This window comes from Rhinolophus sinicus, linkage group LG03 (genome assembly GCF_036562045.2).
Source record: "Rhinolophus sinicus isolate RSC01 linkage group LG03, ASM3656204v1, whole genome shotgun sequence".
In the NCBI taxonomy this organism is placed as follows: Eukaryota; Metazoa; Chordata; class Mammalia; order Chiroptera; family Rhinolophidae; genus Rhinolophus; species Rhinolophus sinicus.
This window is the reverse complement of record NC_133753.1, coordinates 23,846,260-23,860,825: the sequence shown is the minus strand read 5'-3', so window position 1 is coordinate 23,860,825 and position 14,566 is coordinate 23,846,260. Positions and strand designations below refer to the sequence as shown.

At 53.3% G+C, this 14,566-nt stretch overlaps 1 protein-coding gene across 2 annotated transcripts; it reads right to left on the bottom strand.

The window, feature by feature from the left end:
- Positions 1-620: 620 nt before the first annotated feature.
- PGF (placental growth factor) lies at positions 621-14,319 on the bottom strand. Of its 2 annotated transcripts, XM_019733279.2 has the most exons (7): positions 13,876-14,319; positions 12,635-12,677; positions 8,211-8,407; positions 7,376-7,452; positions 5,275-5,304; positions 5,107-5,169; positions 621-1,389 (listed from the first exon to the last, which is right to left on the bottom strand). In XM_019733279.2, exons 1-7 carry the CDS (start codon positions 13,948-13,950, stop codon positions 1,362-1,364), a joined length of 513 nt encoding a protein of 170 aa, XP_019588838.1. In that variant the 5' UTR covers positions 13,951-14,319; the 3' UTR covers positions 621-1,361. The 2 variants fall into 2 exon arrangements, with proteins under 2 accessions (XP_019588838.1, XP_019588839.1); XM_019733280.2 differs by lacking the exon at positions 5,107-5,169.
- Positions 14,320-14,566: the final 247 nt, after the last annotated feature.

Here is a 14,566-nt window from a genome sequence, read left to right as displayed (position 1 = left end):
AACTCCCCTTCCCATGACCCATACAATAAAACAAGGCATTATATGGGTAAGAGGTAGATGTGAATCTGATAGGACTAGAGATTCAGACTGGAAAAAGAAAAGAAAACACATTTTTCTCATTTCATGCCAAGGCTTTCAGGAGGAAGGCAGAGGAATATGGGGGGTAAAGGAAGAAGAAATGAGGCAGCCTCTGCAGACCCCTGCACGCAGCAGCCGGAGCAGGCTAGAGACGGGCATTCCAGTCCCCTGGGGCCAGGACCTGAAGGGCCCCCTTCACTCAGGGGCTAGAGGGCCAGGCATTTGGTGGGGGGTGGGGGATTCGCCGGGGGGGGAGGGGAAGGGGTCTATGTTCTTGAATTTGAGGGTATTCAAGGGTGGCTGGGGCCAGGGCCCCCCAACTTTGGGTCTAAGACTATATCTTGGGAACCCCTAATTATGGGAAGAGTGGCCTTTAGGGTTTTGCCTAAAGCAGCTGGGAAGAAGGCACCCCAGGAAGCCACAAGAGAGGCCAGAGCCACCCCGAGGGCTGCTTTGGGACCCATGAGCCCTTTTTCTATCCTGCTTCCATTTTCTGCTGTTGCTCACGGCTGTGGCAGACACACTCCCTTGGAGAAGCTGACTCCAGACTAGAATACTTTATTCAAGAGAATCTGACTTGGCAGTCAGACAGCCACGCAGAGCACCTAGCTCCATGCCCAGCCTGGGGCCCACTCTTTGCCTGTGTCCCTGAGAGGGGCAGGATGATGATGCCTTGGCCATGGAGAACAATGTCCCAGCACAAGCAGAGGCAAGATGTGAGGAGAGGCCGTAGGGGACCAGGAGCGGCAAAGGCCCCAGGCAACCAGTGTTCTTCAGAGCTGAATGTTCTGCTCTCCAGGGTGCAGAGCTGCTGCCAGGGAGAGGAAGCCAAAGGACCCCTCCACCCCCTGCCTGCCTTCCCACTCAGTCAGGGCCAGAGCAGGCTCCTCCACTCCCACCCTGGCCAGGGCTGCTTGTCTGTGCAGAAACCAAGGCCCAAGAACAGGCGGTGTGTCCTCCTCGTCTTCTTTCTCCAGCCCTTTGGAGACCCCCAGGGCTTCTGGGGTCTGGCTTGCCCCTCATAAAGCCACAGGCCTTGCTTCTTGCCAAGCTGAAGTACACACGGGTCCGTGGCTGCCTTCTTTCTCTCACGTTCTGCTTAAGGCACTGAATTCCTGAGGGTCCTGTCCCTCCCTGCCCCTCATCTTGGATGGGGCGAGAGTCATTCAGCAGGGATACAATTGGCTAATAAATAGAGGGCAGGTGCCAGCAGGGAGGTAACTGAGAGTGTGACGGTAATAAATACACGAGCCAGGTGTGGGGTCTCTCCTCCGAGGGGTTGGTTACCTCCGGGGAACAGTATCACCGCACCTGCCAGAAACAAAACACAGAAATCTGTGTCAGCACACTGCAGAGGGTGGGGTCCCTCCTATGGGAGGGGGAACAAACCCAGAGGGGAAGCTTGGACAGGGAGCATGGGGAAATTGCAGCACGCTTGGATCTCTGCTTGCACCAAGGCCAATAAGAAGCTAGGAGCTACCCTTTACCAATCACATACCCAGGTGCCCAGCCCTGTGTTAAGCACTCTCTCATTTACCCTTAACAATATCTCATGAGGGAAGCACTGTTATCATCCTTTTGCAGATGAGGAAACTGAAGCTCAGAGAGGTTAAGAAACTTGCCCAAGGTCACACAGCTTGTCAGTGACATGAACTTAGTTAGCTACATGCACTAATACTTCTGGTTACTCTAGGACAGCAGTCTTCAAACGGGGATACAGGTACCCCTAGATGTACATGAAGATTGTCCAAGGTGTGTATCAGTATTGATAGTTTTAAAGGAATCTGTTTTTAGCCTCATGTACTCTACCTGAAAATTACCTGTTTTAGAGGTCTGCTTCCCCACCATCTTGAGAGTTCACAATTGCCTTTTTTCCCTTTAAAAGGAAGGAAGCATCCTGCCCACTCTGAATCCTGTGGTAGTATTTTGCCCCAAGGCAAAAGTATTGGGGTGGTGGTGGGGGACACTGAACAAAAGAACAACTTGAGATACTGGTGTAGGTACAAGCCTTTTACAAGTCAGGTGGTTTCCAAGTCTTTGCTTTCAACAAAACTGAGGAACAACTTAACTGAATTGTCAGCTAATATGTCATGAGAAGTCGTTTTTTGTTAGCAGATCACCTTGAGGTTTTTGGCAAATAACTTGGAAGGAGTTTGTGGATGAAAAAGGGGCCACATACTAAACCTGACAAGCTCAGGGGAGGCCAGAATGGCAGACCCTACAAACTCAGACATGGAAAGTAACCACACAGGATGGTCTAAACACAAAAATTCCTAACTAAAAGTGGGTCACGGCAGGTAGTGACGTCCTAGGCCTGTAGCTTCCTTGATGAACCTAAAAGTGAGCTTATCTATTGTCTTTTTGCATCTAAGATAACATACCTTTGAAATGTCAAAGTAATCTCCATTTCCAAACCCCTCAGGGCATTTCCCACCAAAGCACAGGACCATAGAACCCCTCATTGTTATCTTGAAGCCCACATACCATCTCTATGAGCTGTAAATGTTAATTATTAACTATCCTGTACCCACCAATGTAAATGAAATATGTCTCTTTCCGTTTTACTTTTTATCCAATCCCCGCTTTGCTTTCTCCTGCCCCCTTAATCTATCACCAATGAATTTCATGTAACCTTCCTTATGTCTCCTCCTTTGATTCTAATGTATAAAGTAAGCTGCGAAAGTGCCATTTTCTGGAGCACTTTCTCAATCCGTTGAGATTTTGCTTCCCAGCAATTGTCAGTAGTTTGGCTCAAATAAACTCATAAAAATTTTCTACAGGTTTGGACGTCAACAAGTTCAAGTGATTAAGTAACATTTAGTCCCATTTATTTATTTATGTGAACATGGTTTCTCAACCCTTTCGTCTATAAAAAATGGTGAACAGGAATGGAATGAATGCTGAAACTTTAGTCTGGCAGGAGGTAACATTCATTAACAGGTTCATTAACTCATTGAAAAGAGGTAGCCACATCCATGTCACTGAGATGTACTCCCAATGAGATTGGTTGTACTTTTATGTTTAACATTTATTAAAATACAATGCATTTGTGCTGTTTTGATCAGTTGCTACTACTAATAATTATTGTGAAGATTCATTCCAGGAGGAAATTTAGAGTTTTATATGTTCACAGGAAATTTAAAATAATTCAAATTTATATACCATTGTTGTGGCAGATACATGTGACATGGTGATATGCAAAAGACTTTTGAATGTTAAAAAGGTTATATTAGGCTGAAATTCTGTGGGGGAAGTGAAATGGAAATACAAATTCAAGGAGAAAAGAAGCAATGTAAATATGCAACTACTATTAAAGGACAGTATTCATGTATATATTTTATATATGCGGTGCCAAAAAATGTATAACAAATGGACACTTTGGTCAACGTGGCTCAAGCAGTAGTTCACCATAATCAGAAGTGTCTGGACGCTGATGCTGTTTCCCTGAAAATAAGACCTAGCCGGACCATCAGCCCTAATGCGTCTTTTGGAGCAAAAATTAATATACGACCCAGTCTTATGTTACATTACATTATAAAGACATGGTCTTATATTACAATAAAATAAGACTGGTTCTTATATTAATTTTCGCTCCAAAAGACGCAGTAGAGCTGATGATCCGGCTAGGTCTTATTTTCAGGGAAGCACAGTGGTAACCACTTTGAGTACCTCTTGTAATTGCACAAGTCAAATGTGACTTGTATTCATCTTTTGTTCCCAGTATATATTGAGTAATACAATGTTAATAGTTTTTTCCTTTCTTAAAATACGTATACATTTTTTGGCACCCCCATTATATATATATATATGTGTATATATATATATATATATATATATATATATATATATATATAGTATGTGTATATATATATATTAAAGTGGATGATGGTATTAAATTAGGATGCCTTATTTCATAGGATACATCTGAAGAGTTATATAATGGCTTTATATTAAAATATTAATATTTATAACATGCCAGGAATTATATCCTTTGCAATTATTTACAATTTTGATAGAAAAGTTCAATGTTAACTTAAAAATGAGCAAGGAAGCACATGGGTTTTTGAAACTCTTTCAAGAGATTCCCAAATAAGACGTTTGAAGACTGCTGCCCTGGCAGATGGAGCAACTGGATCCTTTCTATCTGGGGCTGCCTGGGTCCAGGGGAGAAATGAGGGCCACACACCTTCAGGGAGACCAACTTCCCCAGAACCCTGTCTTTGTGGAGTGGGGTGGAAGTCTCTGCTCATGAAGGTGTGGGCCCATGGGGTAAGTCATGGGTCAGCTCCAGTCCCACGGCATGAAATAATTCCCTGGAGCTTAGAGCTGGGAGGAAACTCAATGTGACTGAGTTACTGTAGATATGAAATATGTTATTTTTACAATTTACTCTCACAGATTTGGGTTTTCCCTTTTCTAATCCTTCTCTCCCAGCCACACTCAGGCCTGGGCCTCCATGTGTGAAGCCAAGATGGGCAGGTCACACTGAGAGGGAAAGAGGAAGCCAGTGGACCCCTAGGTCCCCTGGGCGGGGCGGGGGTGGGGGGGGCATAGTGGTCTAGGAACTAGTGGGCAGTTGCCCCTTCCCCAGGACCACTAGGAAGTAGCCCTGCGTACGGTTTCATCTGTTGGACTTTTCATCACTAGAAGGTAAGCTTTTAAGAGTAAGAATCTTGTTTTGTTCACTGGTGTAACTGGCACACAGTAAGTGCTTGGTAAATATTTCTAGAATGACTAACTGCTTGGTGGGCCCCTGACCCCTCATTTTACAGAGAGAAATACTAAACTCAGAGAGGTGACATGACTTGTTCCAGGCCACACAGAGACTTGGGCTAAGTCAGGACGAGAACCAAGGTCCCCTGAGGCTTCCTGGGCCCTAGAATCTCCAGCAGCTCCCTGTTCTGTCCCCCAAGACTGCTTTGGGCCTTACTTTCCCCTTCCCCACCACTGCCCCCTGCTGGCGGGGCTCCCCTCTGGCCCAGCCTCCTTGCCATCCCTGGGCCCCACCCCACCCCGCCGCACACTCACAGGTGGCAGTCTGTGGGTCTCTGCTTCTCTCTCTTCCTCTTCCCCCTGCCCTTGGGTCTCCTCCTGCAATAAGCCAAAAGCGTCAGGACAGAGTGGCTGGGGGGGCCCATGCTAGGACAGGGGCTGGCAGGCCGGAGAATAGTCCGGTGCCCCAGTCAGACCACTTACCTTTCTGGCTTCATCTTCTCCCGCAGAGGCCTGGCAAAACAGACAGAGAGGGGCAGGGGAGTATCAGGAAAGCAGTAAACGGGGACTCCCTGCCACCCCCACCCCTCCCCGCAGACATTCGGAGTCCTGGTTCTGCAGTTGGTGCTCTAGCCACTAGGGGGCAGCATGGAGTTAGTGAGGGAGAGGCGGTCAGAGGCTTGTGGGCTTGAGCTCTCACTCTGCACTCTGACTCCATCAAGAGAGGTACGAATTCCGTCTTGGGGCCCCTCTCCACACCCTCCTGCATTTTTCAGCCTCTTGGCATCAAATCTGGGGAACTGTATGCCTGTTCTCTGCTGCCTTCTCTGTTCACTCCCTTCCTTTGCTCCTGCCCTTCTTTCCAGGGTGCACTCAGCGTATCCTCAAAGACAGTAAATGAGGGGCAAGGCCATGGACTGGGGGATGGTTGCTGCCAGCTAAGGCTGCTTGTCAGGACACAACTTGCCACCCCTGCCCTGGGGATGTGTGGCGCTGCAGGCAACAGCAAGAGGAGTGGTGGAGGGGTGGAGTGAGGGGAGGTAAGCACTGCCCCACAGTCACCAGGAATGTCCTGGCTCTGCCTCTGAGCTGTGGCTGTTGGCCCAGAAGGGAGAAGAAAGGTGTCCCTGTGGGCCAGCTCATTGGAAGTGACAGGGCTTCAGTCTTCCCTGGGAACGGGGGGGGGGGGGGGGCGATCTGGCCAGGGAATGCTGCCCTAGGCTGGCTGTCTCCCTTGGGAGCCAGGGTACCAGGGCCTCTTGGACTGCCTGGTCATGTCTCTGTCATCTTGGGCAGGTCAGAGACACTCCTGGAGCCTTAGTGTCCTCGCCTGCGGCCTCAACAGAGTGGTTGTGAGGGCAAAGGTGAGGTGCAATGTGAAGGGTCACCGTTTAGCACTGTGCCTGGGAGGGTTCATTACCGAGCTGTTGTTATAAGGGCAGGGCCCCCAACAGTGGTATAGTGAAGAGTCTGGCTTCAGGTCCAAGAGGGGCGGCCAGAGCCCTGGACCCTAGGCAGTACTGAGGCTCCTGGAAAGCGTGGTAATAGCCATGAGAGATAGCATGAAAAGTGGAAGGTCTAGGGGTTACACAGGCTAGGGTTTACTCACAAGCTGTGGCAAATCATGTAACCATACCAAGCCTCAGTTTCCTCATCTGTGAAATGGGGCTGACAATAGAACCGACCTCCCTGAGTTATTATGAGAGTAGGAACCTTGTCTATCTTGCTCACCACTGTATCCTAAGCATCCATGACCGTGTCTGGCATACAGTAGGTGCTCAATAAATGTTTGTTGAGAAAAATTTGAATGAGAATGTGAACATTTGAACACTGAGTGAGAAAACCCATCAAGTACTTAGCGTGGGGGGTAGGAACAGAGGAGGGGCACAATAAACGGTAGTCCTTCCCCCTCTTCCCACCCCAGGATAAGGCTTAGGACCTCTTGTCTGGTGCTTCGATCCATGGCCCAGTGGCATCACCACAGCCCCTCAGCCCATTTATTTCCCTGGGCCTGGTTGGCAGTGCTAGGCTGCTCCTCCTGGTAATTAACGTTCAGAGTGGCCTGGGAACAGGCAGCAAGACTGGTGCTGGTCAGAGGCTCTACTGGGTGGGGGTGCAATTTTAAAGAAACCCCAATGCCTCCTTCCTTTCTGTCCCCTTCCTCCTGCCAAGGCTTGTCCTGCCCTGTGCTCCTCTGCCCAGTTGCCCCTTCCACAGGCACCAGCCTGGCCCAGAACTAAGCCCAGGCTTGCAATGTCCTGTCTCAGGTGTTTCTTCCAGGGCTGTGGCAGCTGCTTTCCATCTTGGGGAGGGTGATGGTGTGCTCTGAGCCCCTGCAAGTCTGGGAGGGACCCAGCCTGCCTCTGCCCCTGTGGCTTCTCAGCAGCTGTGCTCAAGCTGCTGGGATCACTTCCCCAGGCAAAAACCAGTTGATGGGGAAACAAAATGCAGCTGCTACTGGTCCCTGATTTCCCTGCTCTTCCTCAGCCAGGAAGGAAATGTGGCCTGCAGCTGCAATGGGCAACCACGTGGCTGAGGCTGCCAAGTGCATTGGGCTTGTCCCTGCCGCTCCCTGAGGACCTACCTGCACTCACAGCGCACATGCTGAGAGAATGTCAGCTCCACATAGGAGGGCCGGTCCCCAGAACGGATCTTCAGGAGCTGTGGCGAGAGAAAGGTTGGATGGTAGGACTGGGGGGTGGCCGATGGGCTTCCAACACTCTCCAGCCTCTCCTTGAGGGGGGGACTAGACTCTGTTTCCCACCAGCTTTTGGACTATTCCCTCATTCTGCTCTGAGTGTGGAGCAAACAGCCCTCCCACCTGCATGTGAATCTTAGGGGGGCCCCGTCCCTCCCTCCCCAGGGCCACCGGCATAGCAATAGTGTAGGAAGGGGGCCATTCTCTGGAGTCAGAGAGACCTATGTTCAAATCTTGGCTCTTCCATCTGCTGAGCGCTGATCTCAAGTTCCTCATTTGTGAAATGGGAATAACACTTGCCTTGAAGGGTTGAATATTGAGGTAGCATTTGTGGAGTACCTACCATGGTACTTGGCATTACTCGTAAGTGCTCAGTAAACCGTGTGTGTGTGTGTGTGTGTGTGTGTGTGTGTGTGTGTGGCTAAGCAAAGAACAGGGTACCAAACGCTAACCAAATGCTACTGATATAAACAGGGACTTCTTGAGTCTGAGCAGATGTCTTTTCTAACCTCAACCAGATATCCTGGGTCTGGAGAAGGGCTAAGCGAGAGCTTGGGAAAGCCGGTGAGGGAGGAAGTGAGCTGGCTCAAAGTTGGGACGGGGGCTCCAAAAGGAGGGGCGCTGTGCGGGATGGTAAGAGCACAGGCCTGGGAGTCAGGGGCACTCTGAGAAGGGTGTGGACAATGGGGCAGGCAGGACATGAGGAGGAGACCCTCCCTACCTGCATGGTGACATTGACCGTCTCCACGGGAACACAGTGCAGGTTTTCATCACCACAGCAGCCAGTGCAGCGCAGCAGGGAGACGCAGGACGGGCTGAACATGTGCTCCACCTCGCTGGGGTACTCTGACACGATGTCCACCAGCCTCTCCAGGGCCCGGCAGTAGCTGCGGCCCCATACTTCCTGGAAGGGCACCACTACGAGGGGGAAATCAGCTGGGTCAGGCCAGGAGGGGCCTGCTCCTCGAAGCCCTAGTCCTGGCTCCAGAGGCTCTGCAGCCTCCCAGGTTTAGCCCACATCTCCTCCTCCAGGAAGCCCCCAGGCCTTCTGAGCACCCTCTGTTCTGAACTGATATGATCCCTCTGGGAAAACTACTGGGCCCTTAGCTCATCTGCCAGACAGAAATTCTCGTGGACTGGAATTCCTCAGGGTCCTGAGCTCTCTGCTCTAGTCTTAGCTCAGGTACCCACATCTGCCTTAGTGCCCTTGGAGCTTCGAGAACCCTGCCCTGGCAGCTCCCCAGGCCTGCAGGGTCTTTCTCAGGCCTGACCTGGTGCTTCCTCAGTCTTGAGGAATCCGCAGAAAACAGTTCTGTGGATTCTGTGAGATTGGCTTGCAGAGTCCCATGGGGAGGGTTAGTCTTCCCCTAGTCCTTATTTTCTGCCCCATTCTGGGCTTAGCTCCTCTAAGACTTCATTCAGCAATGTGTTCCATCCCCACCCCTCATTGTAGTGGGACCAGCACTTCCCACCAGATCCAAACTGCGCCATATCACCAGAATCACCACTTCTCATTCCGAACCGAACAAAGCCTACCACCCATTTCTCAAGGCCCACCTCCCCGCCTTCTCCAATTTCTCTAGTATGAACAGATGTTCCTCCTTTGAGCATAACTAGGCCCCAAGGGCTTGCCTTATCTCAGTCACTGGTAGCTTTTATCTCCTTTACAACCAAGTTGAAGAGGCTCTATGAGGACAGGGACCCAAGCACCCGGTAAACACAGGCTAAGTAATTACTGATTGATGAGGTGATAGTTCCCTGAGGGTTATCGGGGACATCCCGGACACCCACAATGTCCTGGTGGTCAGGACCGGGAGCTTTTGGGGGCTGATCTGGAATCTTTCAAAAAATGCTGTTCCTTCAAGGGAAAGCCTGGGGCCTGGCCCCAAACAGAGGCTCACAGGAAGTAGGTAGCCAGAGACAGGAGATCTGACATCTAGTCCTGGCCCTACACTGGCTGTGTGACCTTGGAGAGGTCACTTAACCTTTCTGGGCATAACAATTTCCTCATCTGAGGAAAAAGCAGCAGGTTGGGAACAGATGGTTGCTAAGGTCTCTCCCAGCCCTGAAAGATGGTCTGTGATTCCGTGCACACATCCCAGCCCAGCCATGAGCCCATGGGCAGAGAACTATGTCTCCCACCCTGAGTCATCCTGCCTGACGGTCGTCCTCAGCTGGTGGGAGCGGACATGGATGCTGGGTCACCCAGGGGCCCTGAAGCCTCTGCCCTAGAGCAATGGCTCTCCTAACAGCTCCTCACTTCCTTCCAAGGCCCTTCCTAGGAGGCAGAAGGGGCCGAAGTCCAGCCTACGAGGACGTGAGTCTCAGGGTAATCTCAGAGGAAAAATAAACTTCAGCCCTAGCAGAGGCCCTGGGGAAAAGCTGCAAGTTGGTGGAAAATACCAAAGAGGCGGTGTGTCCATGTGGAGCTGGCCAAGAGGCCACAGAGGCAATAAACCGTGCTTATCTGAGCGTCTGCTGCTCCATTCTGTCCTGTCTACTTAGAGGGCACTAGGGCTGGGCCCAGGGATGGTGGAGGACCAGATCCCCTGATCCTACTTCTCCAGACCACTGGGACATTCTCCCTGAACCCCCAAATGGGAAACAGCCCCTGTCCCCATAGGCAGCCCCAAAGCCCTAGTGAAGCCGGCAAGGTCAGAGGGGCACCTCCCTGTCGTTAGTTCATGAATGCGTGTTTAGTCTAAAATCTTCATGAGCACTATGCAACTCTGAAAGTTTAATCTCCGCCTTCGAAAACATAAATAACAGCAGAGGAATAGCCAGCCACCGAAGTGCCATAGAAGGTCCTGCCCTGGGACCAGCCATTAGGGAGGGGGACAGCAGCAGAGAAGGGATACCCTAGCCCCTACCATTCTGCAAACAGACTCCCAGCCAGCTGGGCTGTTTGGGCCCCAGCCAGGTTAAGCAGAGCGGCTGGGCCTTGGAGGCAAAAGAAGGGATTTCCTTTCCTCACTCCCATACCCTACGATACAGACTGCATCAACAGGGCCCTGAAATCTGCCACTTTCCAGGCCACATGGCCAGATCCTGTTGGGGAAAGGCTGAGAAGGAGATGAGGTGGGTCTGTTTTACCTGGCAGCCACCAGGAAAGAGAGTAATTCATCTGTGGAGGCCGCTGCCTGGTGTGTGGTAGAAACAAAGGGGGCTGGCTGGGTGAGGGGCCGGCTGAGAGAGTGGTGACCACTCCCAGATGTGGGCTGAGCCCCTCACGAAGAGCTCTGTTCAGCTGCTCCTGAGAGCACTTCCTCTGGCCCCAGAGCTGCTCCAGAGGCAGGGGTGGGGGTGAGAGGAGTGGGAGGCTGTGGCCCAGTCAGGCTCTGGGCCAGGGTTAGGCCGTTTGGCAAGGGCTGCTCCCGGGACCACGAGTGAGCTCTCATCTCTCACTGGCCCTGTGGGAGAGCCTCCTAACTGGCTCCAGCTGCCTACCAGCCAGGACTGAGGAGACTCAAGAGGGAAATGTTTAATCCTGAGAGAAAGCTCCTGGGGAGGCTGCTGGGGAGGGAGGGGCCACAGGGCTGGGCAGAGCTGCTGGCCACCAGCCTGAGCCGGGCAGGTGTCCTCTCCATAGGCACTAGTGGGGCACACAGCCAGTCTGCCGCAAGGGACGCCCTACTCACGCCTGCTCATCCAGGAGCTGTGGATACTGAGGCATGTCCGAGGCTTTAGGTGACTCCAAGGGCCTCTCTGAGCCTCAGGTTCTCCACCGATATAATGTGGAGACTACGAACGCTCAGCATAGGATTGTAGTAAATGCCCAATACTATCACCATGATACTAGTAGTAAAAATCAACATCTATGTCTGCAAAGTATAGACCATGCTGTCTCTTGTCTGGTGTTGGCAGGAGGGGATGGCATTTTCAGATTTTGATAACTGGGGTCCAAAGCTCCTGGGACTTCCCTTGGCCACAATATAGGCCTCCTAATTAAGATGACAGGTGAGCTGCCCTAATAAATCCAACCTGCTAAGCCTCCTCACCCTGGTTCCCTGGGGGATATATACTCCTGTGTCTCCTCCATGGAGTCAGAGAATCCCTACAGCCTTAGAAAAAGAACCTTAGATATCATGTAGTCTACTGCTCCCATTTTACAGATGAGGAAACAGGCTCAGGCTTCTTTGGTAGCTTTGATACACCAAAAGCATCAAAAAGGCCATGGAGGGAAGATGATGATGGGTCCTTCCCCAAATCTCAGAGAGCATAATATTGTGCCAGTCCCAGAGGGCACAGCAGGGAGAGGGTGAGATGTGGGTCTGCTACCTTCCCCACCTTCTCATTGCCAAAGGGGTCTGGGATTCAGGCATGGGAGCATGGCCAGACCTGGGAGAGGCTGGCTACCAGGCAGGCAGGCCAGCAGAGGGAGGCTGTTCCCAGCTATCATTGCCTATCACACGCGTGCCCTTGCATGTCCCTACACGCTCCCTCTCCCTTGGAGCCGTGGGAAGCCTTAGCAGTGATGTGTGGCCTCACTGCGTGTCTTGGAGAGACAGGGAGGGAGGAGCAAGGCAGAGGGTCTGGCATCAGCCTCCTGCCTTCTGCATGCATGTATGTCTCTTTGGCAAACTTCTTGTCCTTTGAAGATTCCCTCTTGATTCAACTCAGGGTGGGGAATGGACGGGCCAGGGAGGGTGCGACTCATGTTCTGTCTGTTTGTAATCAATGGAAAGGCCTGGTCAGATCCCTGCAGCTCCACCAGCGCTGGCTTCTGGGAAGGTCCCCTCACCCCTCCCTGATTCTCTTGATTGCTTGCCCACTGCATCCAGCTCCCAGATCCCCAGTCTGGCCCCTGGCACTCACTGCCCACACTGCCCTCCAAGACCCTATCTGCCCTGTGACATCATGCTGAGAAGGGGCTCTGAACCAACTAGACCAACCCTGGACATACTTGCCCCAGCTCTGCTCTCTGGATGCCAACCCTGGCCCAATAATATACCTCCCTAGGCCTCTGGGTCACAACAGGGGGATTTCTCAAGCTCTGCCAACTTTGTCAGCTAGGGTATCAGCCAGCTTGCAGACTCTCCCCAACTTAATATCATCCTGCACCCACCCCATGCTAGTTCCTTCCCGTCCTCTGCAGAGGCTTGGGAGGAGAAGGCTTGGTGAGCACAGGTACCAACCCAGGCTTACCTTCCATCTCTGAAGAGCTGTTCCCAGCAGATAAGGCCAATTGCTGTGGACAGAAAGGTATAGAGATGAGGGGGACCAACTTGGGCTTCTGTGCCCTGGGGCTGAGTATAGAGGTCCCTCTGAGCTCCTTCCCACCCGCTGCACACTCTGTCCTGTCTCAGAGCTGTGCCTTTCCCAGTATAACTAAAACCTCACTGGACCCTGGATGGGTCCAAGCCCTCACTCTGGTCTCAGTTTCCTCATTTTGAAAAGGTGGGAGGCTGGACGCTTTTGGAAACCCTTTGCCTTCTGTGTCTCAAAGACCTTGTAATCCTTTGGGGTCTCTCTCCTACCCAGCCCCCAGGCCAGCCCTGCTGGGCCCTGTGCAGCCTGCCTTGGCTGGGTGCCAGAGCCCAGTGGGAGGTGATCAGCTGGTGGGAGCTGAGGGGCTGGAGGGTGGCGCCATGAGCTGGTGCTGCTGGTAACGTTATACCTCTGGCCACCCCTGCAGCAGGCAGGAGGGTGGTGGACGGTGGGGCTCCTCTGCCTCAGGGGAATGTCCAGCCCACCACTCCTGGGCTGGGGCTGGGGACTCCCAGGGCAGTGGGACAGTGCAGTGGGAAGGCAGCTCATTGGCTTTGTCAGGATTTCACTGCCCAAGTTGGCTCCTAGCCAGACTCACCCAGCTCCTGGGAAAAGGGCCCTGCTCACTTCCCCAGGCCCTGCACTCAGGACCTCCGGCTACCCACCCAGGAAAGAAGGCACAGCAGGACCTCTTGTCTTGGCCCCAGCGCACCCTGGAGTCCTGTGCTCAGTCCGGAACCCTTGTGGGGGCAGGGCCCAGCCTCCCCACCAATGGCCTCTTCTGGCAGCTTCCTCTCCACCAGGCCAGGTCAGAGGTCCTGGGGGCGCCTGCCTGGTCACAGGCCTCGACCCTGACCACAAGTCTGGGACCGCCTGGGATTAGTGGAGAGATGCTTTTAGCAAAGCCACTGGGGCTCCAGGGGCCAGACAGGAAACCTCCCTCCCTTCCCTGTGGCTTCCCTGCCCCCGCCAAGACAGACCCTGGAGCTGGAGGCTAGGACAGCCCAGCCTGAAGTCTCCTCCCAGAGGACGTGGTCCAGCCTAGCTCCTGAGAAATGTGTGGACATCCTGAGAGGGCCAGCTCTTGGGAGTGGGTCTGGGATTTCAGAGCGCCCTGCTTTGAGTGCTGAAGGTCGGAAGATCAGGGGACCCAGGCTGGGAGGCGGAGCGGGTCTTACCTGGGGCGGCACAGCAGGCAGCGCCAGCCCAGCCAGAAGCTGCAGGAAGCAAGTGAACAGCCTCATAGCAGGCATCTTCTCAGACGTCCCAAGCCAGGGGGCTCCGATGGAAAACCACCATGCTCGTCCCCCTGGGGGAGCCCCTGGCACAGGAGGAGAGGAGCCGAAAGGGAGGAAGGATGCCCCTCTCACTGTTGCCCCGAGGTCCCAGCTGGTGGCCCGAGCATCCTCTGGAAACCCTGGGAATTCGAGAGCCCACAGGTAATGCTGTGGCTGGAGAACCTGATGCGGAGCGCTCGGCGTCGCGGGGCGGTGTGGGGCAGGCGGGTCCCCGGGGAGGGTCTGTCGGGCGCCCAGCGAGACCCCAGGTCCTCTCCCGGCTGGCCAGTGAAGATGCGGCTTCCTGCTCAGACAGCAGACCCCTTCTGGGACTGGAGCTTGTCGTCAACTGGGTTTCAGAGGCCGTGAATGGGGCGGGGCTCCAGGCCCGCCCCGCCCACCGCAGACGAGGCTCGGGTCCCGGGGAGCGGCCAAGCGCGGAGCCCCGCCGGGGTGGCGGCAGCGGCGGCGGCTGCGTCCGCAGTAAGTGAGAAGAGCGCTCCGAACGCCGACCCTCGAGCCCGGCTGGAGCCCAGCCTACAGCTTCCCACGAGGCCACCCGGAGCCTGGTGCCAGGGCAGCCGGCGCCCAG